The 12708-nt window shown below is 43.3% G+C and overlaps 1 protein-coding gene across 1 annotated transcript in view; it reads right to left on the reverse strand.

Annotated features, from left to right (window-relative positions):
* The window catches only part of GRHL2 (grainyhead like transcription factor 2), a gene marked incomplete at both ends in the record, with an annotated part of 54743 nt that overhangs the window by 7781 nt on the left and 34254 nt on the right, over nucleotides 1-12708 (reverse strand). The window contains 5 exons of the mRNA XM_080339640.1: nucleotides 728-813; nucleotides 6059-6153; nucleotides 7607-7638; nucleotides 10888-11027; nucleotides 11115-11202. Coding sequence (XP_080195766.1) covers nucleotides 728-813; nucleotides 6059-6153; nucleotides 7607-7638; nucleotides 10888-11027; nucleotides 11115-11202 — 441 coding nt within the window. The remainder of the gene's footprint in view (nucleotides 1-727; nucleotides 814-6058; nucleotides 6154-7606; nucleotides 7639-10887; nucleotides 11028-11114; nucleotides 11203-12708) is intronic.

Below are 12708 nucleotides of genomic sequence, written 5' to 3' on the forward strand. Positions count from 1 at the left end.
CAGTCTTACTTTAGTCCCCCCACATAAGCAGATATATGGTTACTTCTTCACTCTTCCCCCACCAAATTTCACACAACTACTAGCCATCAGCTCACATAAACAGCATTAAAAGTGGAAACTGCTACTAATGATCATAGATAACAGGTAGCAAACAAAAACTCAAGTCAAAGAAGCAGGCTGGTATATAGGTCACTCTGGGAGTGAGGACTAGAGTGGGAATTTGAGACAGGAGGTATGAATGACTCGTCTTCATCAGCTCAGCAACTGCCTCAAATGCTGGAACAGCAGTTGCACAAAAGCCATATAAATTCCCAAGGAAACAGTGCATCCTTGGGTCTCTTTAAAGATGGTTGTGAACACACCGATGAGCATAACAGGAGAAGATTCAACAGGCTCTGAATCATCAGTTCAGCAAGAAGCATTTCAGAAAATGGAGCCTGCACCTCCCTGCTTCCCTGGCACTGGTTAATTACTGCCATTCCTTAAGGCTCAGGTCTCCAATAAATCAGCTCTGTGACTCTATTTACTCCCAGCAACCTGCTGACAGCACCAAATTCAGAACATGCCAGCATTTCAGAGGCATGCTCCAGAACGCTTTCGTGAAATGCTTTAAATGTATTTGAGAATAACTTCATCTTCATATAATGCTTTATCTCAATCATATATTTAAATCCTCAAGATTTTCTTGCCAAGAAAGACAAACAATGTGAAGACATCGGATACTTACCGCTTCCATTAGCCCCTTTACTGTGGGCGATTTCAGCATCAAAGCATCAAACACCTCATCTGTCTCCTTCCTTACATACAAAAGCACTGAAACAGATAAAAAGTCAAACTTGGAGCAGGTTCAGTCAATCGAACAGATGAAACACCCCACGCTGAGTAGAAAAACAAATATTAATCCATGACAGATAAAATGAAGTGCTGAAGATGTTTTGCACTTTAAAATATGTACTCTCATCTTATCAGTGATCTAACCATGGAAGGCATATCATAGTTGCTTTGAAAACACACAAAGATAATTCAGCAAATTGAATTTAATGTGAGGAATCTGTATCTTCAAGAATTTAAATCTCCATTTACTGAAATAAAAGCTAAAGAGCACTGTGGCCCTGTCCCAGGGTCATAGGACAAAACACACAAGCTAGGTCTTCCTAAACCTGTATCTCGGTTTGCACCTCTTCAGGCTTCATCCAAAAAGTTGGGAGAGGACATTCAGAAAAGGCAGGTCTGGTTTGCCTTTAGCTGAACCTTTGAGAGCAAAATCAGTGAAAAGGAAAATAAATAGTTCTCTCTGACACTACCATATAGATGACTGCAAATGGGCCTGGCCACTCTGAAAATGAACACTGGAAAGAGTGAGCCCAAAGTCATTTGAGACTTTACAGAAGAGACATTGAACAGCACAGCTGGCAGGCAGGTGTTTCCCTGTGTGCCCACCCCTGCTCAGGTACCCAAATGCCATTTGCACTGCTGGAAATCTCCTCTTCCTCCCTCAGACATCCTGCCCAGTCACAGGGGCACTGCTCGGCCCTCCTTCGCTCCTGTTCTCTGTGCTCTTACTTGTACACGTAAAAGGAGGACACCTGTTGTTACAGAGCAAAAGCAAAGCAAATAGCTACACAGCAAATAAACATGAACACTAGAAAAGATTTTTAGGTATAATCTCGCATGACTCTGATAAAGTAGCAAACTTTAAAAGGCATTCTGCAATTTATTTTGTTCCCTAAATAAACCGCCTTTTAGAACAGCAGTGCTGCACATTAGGTACAAATACACATGCACTGTCAGGTATCTTACGTCTGTGTGACAAACTACATCAATATTTTTTTTTCTGGTATATAGAAAATGTCACTTTGGAAACTACCAGTCTTTATCATCTAAAAGCTATCTTCACCAGCTAACTCAATAGATGAATTGCAGATGAGCCAACAAAGCTGATGGTATTTTCCATACAGAAGCAGTTGTTTGGAAGCTAATTCTCAGGTCAAGACTGCAGCAGCGTGGGCTCAGGCCTGTTTGTAGAGAATTGTAGCTTCTTTGCCCAGGTTTTGAAATAACTGCAAAATATGAGCAGATCAGTCCCCTGTCTTGGTCTACAAACCAAACATGCAGGACAATAGTGGTTTTTGCATCTTTAATTCAGAAGTATGAGCCACAAAACTGCTACCACAGGCACCCAGGGCCACATCTTTTTCCTCTGCGTCTTGGTAGCTCTTGGGGATCTGCCTGAGAGTGTCTTTTTAAAGGACTTAGAAGCTGAGATAACTTTGGCTCACAACCTAAATAACTGTCAGAATATAAGAGGACAAAAAAAATCCACAAAAATACTTAAACTTTATTATGTTTGATATGTTTACTTGCATGAGCAAGCACTCACTCACAGTGCTAATTTTACCTGTACTAACACTTTTATTAATTCAGTAATGCTTTTCTTGTGACTAGAGGGCTGTCGTGTAACTCCTGGCTTTTCAAACATCTGGACCTCTGCCAGCCTAATTTATTACAAACGTATCTGAAAGGAGAAAAAAAAAAATCACTGAGTCCAAGGTTAAAGTTTGGGACATTATACAATCCAAGTGCTGAGCTTTAAATCTCTCTGTTGTGCTTGACACGTCAGGCAATGTCATGCTGAATGAAGGATCCATTACAAGGATAAGGGGGAACTCGAAGCACTACTATATACACAGAGAGTCAGGATTAGTAAACATATGGGGGGTTGTTGATTTTTTCTTTCCCCTGGCAGATGTGAAAATCACACTAGGGCACTCTTCCATAAATGACTTCTGGTGACAGTGATGCCCCTCTCTCATCCCTGCCCTTATGCTCTGTTAGTCTGGTCTGTCTCAACGAATTTTCCTGTGCACTGAACTCTTCTGAAGAGCAGATACAAGTGAAAAAACAACTCTTTTTTGAGTTGTTCTTCAGAGAGATTAGGTCCCCACTTGAGTGTACAATGCAGCCCCTCAACCCTTCATGCTGAGCTACTTCTGACAGCAAGTGAGATAAATCCAGATTTGTCTGACCTCTACAGTGTCTGGCCCCAGTTCTTCTTCTTGCCAGCATCAAAACCGGCTGTAATCCCAATGATCTTTGCTTGTTAAAGAGAATAGCAAAAGATGCAGGTGACAAATTCATCTTTAGTTATTTAAGAAATAGTCCTGATTCACAAAATTGCAGAGTGGCAACCAGCCCTTGCTGAAGACAAGAGAGCTTGTTGCACCTGGGACATTTTTAGAAGTCAGGCCACTGACCTGGTGATTTAAATGGAAATGCAGGAGAACCACATTTGATACCTCTTTTAAAAGTGTTAACAGTTTAGGTCTCCGTTGGCAAATCTGTCACAGCAGGTTAGACAAGCAACAGATGTGGCAAAAATGGAACTACAGACTCGATGGAACAGCCAGTCCTCCTGCTCCTGCTTGGGCCACTAGCCAGGTCTGATGCCCTGACTGACACTCTATGAGTAACTACCACAGTCTTTGTGGAGTGGTCTCCGGATGGAGATGTGGCACATTTTAGATAAGGAAAGTAGGGCTGGTAGCTGTGACCTGGCTTTCGTTTTCCACATTTGGAATTTCCACTAATTGACCAGGCACAATTTTCCCAGGTGACAAAGTGAATGCTGCCCTCCATGGAGATGGTTCACAAAACCCTGAGTGTTATGAATTCAAAACATTTCAGAGTAGTTTAACACAACTTTCCTGAGAGACAAAAGCTAGACAAAAATATTACTTCCTTCAGGCTGAGAAATACAGGACTGCAGATCTCCCTGATCTGTAACACAGCTGTCAGATCTACGGAAAACTCCCTATGAAATCTGAAAGGGAAAGTGCTTGAAAACTCAGAACAAGAAAAGGCCACAAATCTACCCAAGTACCTAGCTGCACTGCACACTTGGTACAGATTAACATACTTCACACTTCTCTGTTGGGCACTTGTACCTCCTTTAGAGGTCAAGGAGATGAAAGAATAATTCGCAAGGACAGAGCAACCCGTGTGAGAATAAGAACCCTGTCTTACCAATGGTTTGCAAACCCCTTCAGATGTGTTCTCTTGAAGGCTGCCCCTTAATACTTTTGCTTCCACTGGACAGTGTTACAATTAAGTCCATGAGGCAGAGGTGGGGTCACACACTGTCACTTCTGTTCTTCACCTGGGCTTAGACCCCTCACTGGGTGGTATCTACTTGCTCTGCTCTGATAATGAGCCACTTTGAGATTATGTTGCTTTCAGTGCATATTTTCACATATCAGAGCTGTTCTCTCTCAAACATTACACCAGTGCCCCATCTATACTCGCTCTCTAGGAGTCAGTGATTCTGCTGTACCAAATAAATACGGGACAAAAAAAGCTTCTAGTATGGTTAAGCCTAGAAAAAACGGCAGAACATTTTAATATCTGGTGACTCCCGTGGCAAAGACACTATTGTCAAATGGGCAGATTCAGCTGAGCTGTGTCCATCAGCACAACCCCAGGCGCACGGTTCCCCATGGTGGGAAGTTCACCCAGCACAGGCCAAGTTGCAGAAGCACTGAACAGGAAGGGGATGTGAAGAGATCATCCTCGCTTCTCTGGTTCCATGCCTCTCCTCGATTTAATTATTTAACATAGTTTTGCCACCAGCTGAAAAAGCTTTTTCTTTCAAATCTACCCCTTGAAATGGTTGCGAGTCCTGGACGATATTAAAACAATTTACCAGAGCAAAAGGCAGGAATAATCAAAGCAAACAAATACCTCATTGTAGGAACTATCCAGGCTTCCGGCTGGGAAACCCAGGAGAAACTGCAGGAAACAACAGTTCTTTATGTAGCCCTTGTGGCTGTCCCCTTCAATTGATGGAGACCTGATAATGTGAATTTGGTCACGGCCTTGAGTCAACCAGATACAAGGCTGTGATCAGTGCTGACCCCACAGGATTAATTGAAGATTTAATTAAAAGAACAATATGTTCACATTTATTGCAGGAAGATATCAGTCTCCATCCTGTAATCTTGTGTGCTTCCCCTGGTTCAAGCACACCACCCGAACCAACAGAGAAACTTTGCAAATGCAGCCTCATAGGAAGTTGTTTCTATAAAGCTCAAATGAGTCTTACAAATGGTGTAACTAAGAACAACTGAGTTCACTTCTGTATGTTGTTGTTCTGATGGGTGAACCTCAAAACATTTTCAAATCAGTTAATCAAACTCGGAGCCTCAAATAAACTTACATGAGAGAACTCAAGAGACTGAAGGAATGGCAAATATTCTCCAGAGTGCCTAACTGTGGCAGTGTAGGAAGATATCACCTATATCACTGCACTGGAAGTGACTGTACACAAAGCAGATTTTGTAGACAAAATCACCATCTGTTCACCCTTAGCTTCAGTGCAAAGTTTAACGGTTCTACCTAAGCCATTGCTCCAATGTTACTCAATTTAAGCTTCAGATAGCACACTGGAAAACATGGGTCAGAATGAAATGCAACTGTGATAATATTCACTTAGGAGAGTAAAAACAGTTAAGAGAAACAAACATTAAACAATTCAGTTAAGTCTGCTGAAAGATGTCTCTCCATGCCCTGTATTTCTAAGTGGGTAAGAAATTTCTGAAATTTTATTCAGGCTAATCTAAGCCTGCAGACAGCACGAGCTTGCCTGTCTAAGGTCTCCATATTTGACATAGTGCATCTTGCTTATTTGCTTGTTATCCTGGCCAGAACAGAGATGATGAGCAAAAGTTAAAAACAGAAAACCACAGATTTGCTACTGGAGCATTTAAAACTATGTAGCTTGGTCAAGGATCAAGAAATTTTCTGGTTTTTTATATTTGACATATATTTGTGTCCTGATTTCTTCCTGAGATAGCACAGTCCTTTCTCTTTTCTGCTCTTAAATCATTATTATTATTTGTTTAAAAGTCTCCTTGTACACCGGTAAGTGTAATATCTTCTCCTATCTACCCCACATTTGCACTAGCATCAAACCAGTGACGTGGTCCAAGTCACACCTGCCCTTCCCAGCTTGAAGCCATAAGTCCCACCGCATTATTTTTCAGTGTTAAAAATTGACGGTTACCTCTTTTCAGGCCTTCTTCTTTCATTTGTTTCAAAGGGGATGGACCAAACTCCTCCTCCACAGGCCGGAACATCCTCTTGACCAGGACACTGCTACTAGAAAACACACAACAGGGACCATGTCAGGGTAAAACTGTGCTCCCCACAGGAGGAGAGACAACAGCAGCAGTCATGGCTCACTTCATATTTTGGCAAAAAAAACCCACTAGCTACTCAAGTAGCATCAGACCAGAAACTGCAAGGATTTAGCTTTTGATGCTTTTCTGAACTCTCCAAGCCTCTCAAATTGCCCAGATTGCCTGGCTGGGAGAGGTGACATGAAAATTCTAAAACCCCAAAGGCCCTCAACTATTTAAATATTGAGGGAAGGGGGGTGGGGAGGAAGAAACAGCTAAGGAGCTGAACCCACATTTACACATCGATTCACCTCCTCTTTGGGGTCAAGGAGACAGCCTCAGGAAACACCAGCAATATTTCTAAAACCCAAGACCATACAAGCCATACAAGCGAGTTCAAAAGGAACACCATGCTGGGCCAGATCCAGCTAAACGTTGGGACATGCTCCGCTGGGGAAGCTGAGGGCTGAAGGCACCAGGGCCACCCCTGTCCCTCAGCGTAGCTCTGGTAGGATTTGTGTCTCCTTGAAGGAAAGAACTGAAGCCAATGTGCTTGGTGCAATAAACCCCTTTGTTTCCTCAAATTCCACTGTGAGCTTTATGAAGAACATTAACTTCATTAAAGAACCAAAAAGAGCCTTGTGTTTTCAAGTCAATGTTGGCTGCAAGTGCCCAGGCTGTCCCTGCCACAGGCCACTTTTTGCAGGCTCATGTGAGTGCAGTTGTCTTACTCCTAACTCTCAGATTTGAGGGTGCTCACCTGGGATTCAAACAACTTATAGAAGTATGGGGCTTGCACACTTTACAGTTCATATGGGCTTAACTTCAGCTATGCATATTTAAGCCCTCATTTCACAACATCCATAACTATTTTAGTGACTTTCTGCAATTCTCCCAGTCCCTCCAAATGCAATAGGGGTGCTTCCATTTCCAACCTCCCCCCTTCACAGGATCTCCTGTTCTCCTTCTGCTTTTTTGTTCTGGCACTTGGGCATCCTTTCTGCAGTTCCTGTGTTTGTCATATAAAGATATGTGTGCTGCTAAACAGCTTCCAGGAATGGGGTGAATTTCAGTGATTTGTTAAACAATTCCTAATTTTGAAATTATTTGAGAACGCTTATATAAAAGACACTTTATTATTAAATCTATTATTTTGTCCCTGTATTGAATCTTACAACTCTTCAAACTGCTTTACTTGGAGAGATAATAAAAAATAGATACAAAAAGCAGTCAGTTCACATGAAAGAAAATAAAGTTACCATAAAATAAACCTCCTGCTACCAGTTCTACATATCATTCCCCTACCATTAGTAAGGGAAGAACATGAGGGAAGGGAGAGAAAAGGGATCATTTTTATCTGATTTCATGTTTTGTGCATGCTTTCTGAGTTTGAACTGCTAACTGCAAAGCTTGTGAAACAATAAATGCCTTACCCTTCTCTCTCATCATCTGTATTATAGTAAACCTAGAAGGGTGGAAAAAAAAACAAAACAAGACAATTATTCCCGAAAATCAGACACCTACTTAACAGAGTAACTTCAAAAGGAGGAAAAGACAACAAGTGGTTTGCAGTTTTTATATGTTAAAAATCCTTTTCCTTCTATAAAACACAAACATCTCTAGTTCTAATTGTGATTTGGAGAAAGTGTGGCTTAGAAAAACTGCTGTTGAATATCATCTAGTGGAAATATATTAAACATTTTCACAGAGGTTGCCCTCTCCACTGGTTTATATCATTTTCCCAATTATTTTACAATCCCCTAAATCAGATCTCTACTCACCCAAATTAGCCCTAATACAATTTAAGCCACAACACTCACAAGCTTTTGTATGTATGTATGTATGTATGTATTTAATACTGTCTGAAAATCTAATTAAACTATAAAGACCAACATCAAACTACAGGCCTAATGAAAGTACAACTACTAATGGTATAGCTGATCTTTTCTGCACAGGCTGTTGGCAAAAGCACAAGTCCAGACTGTTGTTTTGTGTAAATCAGTGTAGCTCACAGCCATTGGGACCAAATTCGCAGCAGCAGCAAAAGCTGCTAACAGTAGCAGGGGAGGTATAAAAACGAGAGTCTGTTGTCAAAGGCTTTACAGAACAGTCAGCCAAATTCCTCGCAATGTGCCTGCACCGTGAGTCAGCCCCCGCTGCACCGGCACTGCAGCTGCTGAGTGACGGCGCCAGCGCGGGGCGAAGGGCGGGCACCAGGCCCTGGTTCTGCTGGGCTGCGAGGCACCTCGGGCAGGTTCCAGCGCTCGCACTGGCAAGACTGGGGCACGTTCAGCTCTGTACTGGGTTTGTGTGGTAAGGTTTTGGTAGTGCAGGGGTTACAGGGGTGGCTTCTGTGAAAAGTCGCCAGAAGCTTCCTCTGTGTCTGGTGGAGCCAATGTCAGCTGGCTCCAAGACAGACCTGCCGCTGGCCAAGGTTGAGCCCATCAGCGATAGTGGTAGCACCTTCGGGATCATGTATTTAAAGAAGGCAAAAAGAAATCCCAACCTGCACAACTGCAGCTGGACAGAGGAGTGAGAACATCTGAGAGAAACAGCCCTGTAGACACCAAGGTCAGAGAGGAAGGAAGGCAGGAGGTGCTCCAGGCACCGGAGCAGAGATTCCCCTGCAGCCTGTGGCGCAGACCATGGTGAGGCCGGCTGTGCCCCTGCAGCCTATGGAGGTCGTGGTGGAGCAGAGGTCTACCTTCAGCACGACAGGGCAGGTGGATGCCCAAAAGAGGCTGTGACCCTGAGGAGAGGCCATGCTGGAGCAGGCTCCTGGACCTGTGGCCCCATGGAGAGGAGCCCAGGCTGGAACAGGTTTGCTGGCAGGACTTGTGACCCCATGGAGGACCCATGCTGGAGCAGCTCCTGAAGAACTGCAGCCCATGGGAAGGACTCCTGTTGGAGAAGTTCATGGAGGACTGCCTTCTGTGGGAGGGACCCCATGCTGGAGCAGGGAAGGAGTGTGATGAGTCCTCCCCTTGAGGAGGAAGGAGCAGCAGAGACAACATGTGATGAACTGACTGTAGCCCCCACTCCCCATCCCCCTGTACTGCTCAGGGAGAAGAGGTAGAGAATTTGCGAGTAAAGTTAAACCCAGGAAGAAGGGAGGGGTGGGAGGAAGGTGTTATTAAGATTTGTTCTTATTTCTCATTATCCTACTCTGATTTGATTTGCAATAAATTAAATTAATTTTCCCCAAGTCAAGTCTGCTTTGCCCGTGACAGTAACTGGCCAATGATCTCCCCCTACTCTTATCTTGACCCAGGAGAGGGGAGTGATAGAGGGGCTTTGGTGGGCACCTGGTGTCCAGCCAGGGTCAACCCACCACACTGGAAGCCTTCACTTCTGAACCTGTGCAATGAAAATAGCTCAGGTGTATGTGTGTGAAGCTGAGGTCTGTAACTCATTCTACATTCAGGAGCTGAAAAGTGGCTACAAAATACTGTCATAATAAATCGTTCTTACATTAAATAATACACAACCCAACTAAAAAGTTTAGGATAACAAGGATACCAATACTGCAACCTAGACAGCAGCAAAAGACAGGACTGAGTATTGCCTAAGTGCTAGCAGAGTGGGGTATCTTCCAGTTAGTTTAGAAAATTATTTACAGGATTACATATACTAAGGAATGCTTCCACCTTCTCTTGTTTTGAGACAAATCCACATTCTGGTTTGAAATCCATGAGGACAGAAGGTACCCAGCACTGATACGTGAGTGGGTGTCTTTCCAATTTTGGAGAGTAAGTCAGTGACAGCTGTGATTGCAATGTCTGTGCTCCTTGTGCTTTGCTCTAACACAATCCTCACTGCTTAAAAATAAATGATGATTCCAACTCAATGTCATTTAATCTTCATTATTTTAATATTTTGCAGCAAGATGCATACAAAATTTCCTCATCTACTATTTGTCTTTATAAACACATGCATGAAGGTCTCATTCTACTTCCTGAGATGTTAATAAATAACAGGTTCCTATTAAAAACATTGCCAGGGCTGACCTTCCAGTTCACGTTTGCAATTTCCCAGCAAGCAATAAAGTAGGTCTTAAAAGAGTCAAGTCAGCAAAGACTTCCTCACACTTGGTGGTGACAGCAACTCTGTGACTTCTGCACTAAGCCAATATTGACTATTAATATTAGCACAACAGATTTTTACTTTGTAGAGTGAAAACACTTTCTTCCAAGGAATTCGCAAATTTCTAGGTGATGCCAAGAGGAAATGAGCAGTGGTGTTTAGTGAGCCTAGTTTTGACCTCCTTAGGCACAAGAGGTTGGTCTTTGCTTTCCATTGTCACAGAGAGGGGGATCTCTGCTACCACAAGGTGGCATTTCATTTCATTTCAATAAGCCAGACAGCACATTCAAAACCAGAATGTGTCTCTCAGTCACAGATCAACCTTTTACTTCAAAATTCTTGACAATTTGTTCCATTCTTTCTTACTAGCAAAAGAATGGCAAAACTGTAACTAACACAAATTAATCAGTTATTAATGAAGTATAAACTCCTTTTTCACACACAAAACTCAGAAAGACACTTGTCTCTTGTAAGGTCTTTGTTAAGCGACTCACCAAGAGATGCATTTACCAAAACCAGACCTGAAACAAGTGGCCCCCAGGAAGAGTGATTTATTTCCCTAAGAGCTGCCTTGGAGCACAGGTAGCTGGACAGCAGGTGGGCACTGACCTGTCCCATTAGCATGTCCTACCTGTCCCGTTCTTTGTAGGTTTCCAAAGTGAACATCTGGAATGAAGAGAACTGGCTGAGAATCCAGGTCAGCCATTGTTTTGAAGAAGGTGATATCGCTCTTTTTTTGCAGAGGAAGTGCACTCAACTTCCCTTCAGCTGCTGGGAGGATCACAAAGCAACACAGTTATGAGACGAGGCATGTTAAGTGTGACTTAACGACAAACCAGAAAAGCCCACGTTACTCACAGTTATTACACGAGGCTTGGGATGCCTGGCCTTTGCCTTTCTTCCTGTTCTGCTTCCTCTCTTCATCTCGGATTTTCCTTTCTGCTCCCTGATGGAAAAAAAAAAAAAAAAAAAAGACAACTAACAATAATCCAAAAAGGAACCACTGCGAGCATCGTCCCCTGTGAACTACAGCGATAGACACACGAGAAATGCTGAAACTGAGACTGGTTATCCCATTACAGATATATCTGTCCAAGTTGTTGGGGAATGTGGAGGGGCAGCCAGTTCTGTATCAGTCACCTGTGCCCAAAACTCAGGCTGGCACATCCAACAGCCCCAGAGCTGAAGCCAGCAAGAGGAAAACATCCACATGCTGGCTTGGAGGAGATGGGACAGCCAGCTTGGGTAGCGTGCAGGCCATAGCAAGGGCTGTTGTCACCACAACCAGTAAAAAGGGCAACCCAAGCCCAGCGCCTCTGCGATGGATGGAGCGCTCAGGCCAAAAGCTTTGTGTAGGTTCTGACGTAAAACACGTGCAGGATTGCTATCGTCTGTGCCAAGCTCTTCCCCAAACTCTCCTCCACCCATCTCGTCTGGGGGTGGCATTGCTCCACTGTGGCCAGCTCTGTAGAGGTCTTTAAGATTTGGCAGTGCAAGAAGGCTACACTAGCAGCCTGCCAGCAATGCAAGGGCTCTTACAGAAAAATACAGGCATTTCAAACACAGAGAAGCCCTCCAGAAACTGGAAAGCAGTGTAGCACGGCCTTATTAGGCCCCAGGAACTCCTGAGAAGTTGCTGGCTTCTGTTATGTAAACACACTTTCAACAAGTTTAGAAAATAAAACTAAAAGAAAAAAATAAAGCAGCAACACCTCCTTTGAAGTTCTCCTAATTCACTCTATAAATATGAAAATAGTCATGCTGTGAAGGGTATTAAAGATCCATATGCTCACAAACAGTCAGCATTCAAAATTAAAGGTTTTTTCCAAATTAAAATTAGAAGTTTCTTTAAAAGAAAGGGGAGAAGGGGAAGGAAGTGAGGAAAGCCAAAAATATCCACTCAAGATGGCAAAATATGAGCCAATGAACTGCGCTTGAAAAGAAGACAAGGAAAGATGTACTCCTGGCTGTGATCTATCAATCAATTTCCTGAGACTGACAGAATTGGAGGAATAAACAGCTCTTTAAAAAACATGCAGATGTCTGATGGAAACATCACCTTCAGACCCAGGTCCCATTCTGGTTGTCACTGACCTCAACCACAGAAGCCAAGGGATTCAAAGTCATCCTTTATCAAAATTGTTTCTAGGGGTACATTTGTATCTTTAAAGGCCACCTGTTTTTTGGCAGAATGGAGCACAAATATGCCTCAGAGCCACTGCCCTGCACAGGCACATCCCTGCGAGCCCTGTGCTGCACACAGCAGCTCTGCCAGGTGTTCACAGCCCTACCTGCCCCTCAGTGCTGCCGCTCTGCTGCTCCCAGGTAGAGAGATGAACCTCAAAAGTAATTTCATTTGTGGCTTTGAGCAGGAGTTTCCTCTCAGGAAAGCAGAAACTGAGGAGGACTCGACCTTCTCTACACAATAATTAATGTATGTTTTGCTGATTTT

Source organism: Nesoenas mayeri (genome assembly GCF_963082525.1).
Source record: "Nesoenas mayeri genome assembly, chromosome: 2".
NCBI classification, from domain to species: Eukaryota; Metazoa; Chordata; class Aves; order Columbiformes; family Columbidae; genus Nesoenas; species Nesoenas mayeri.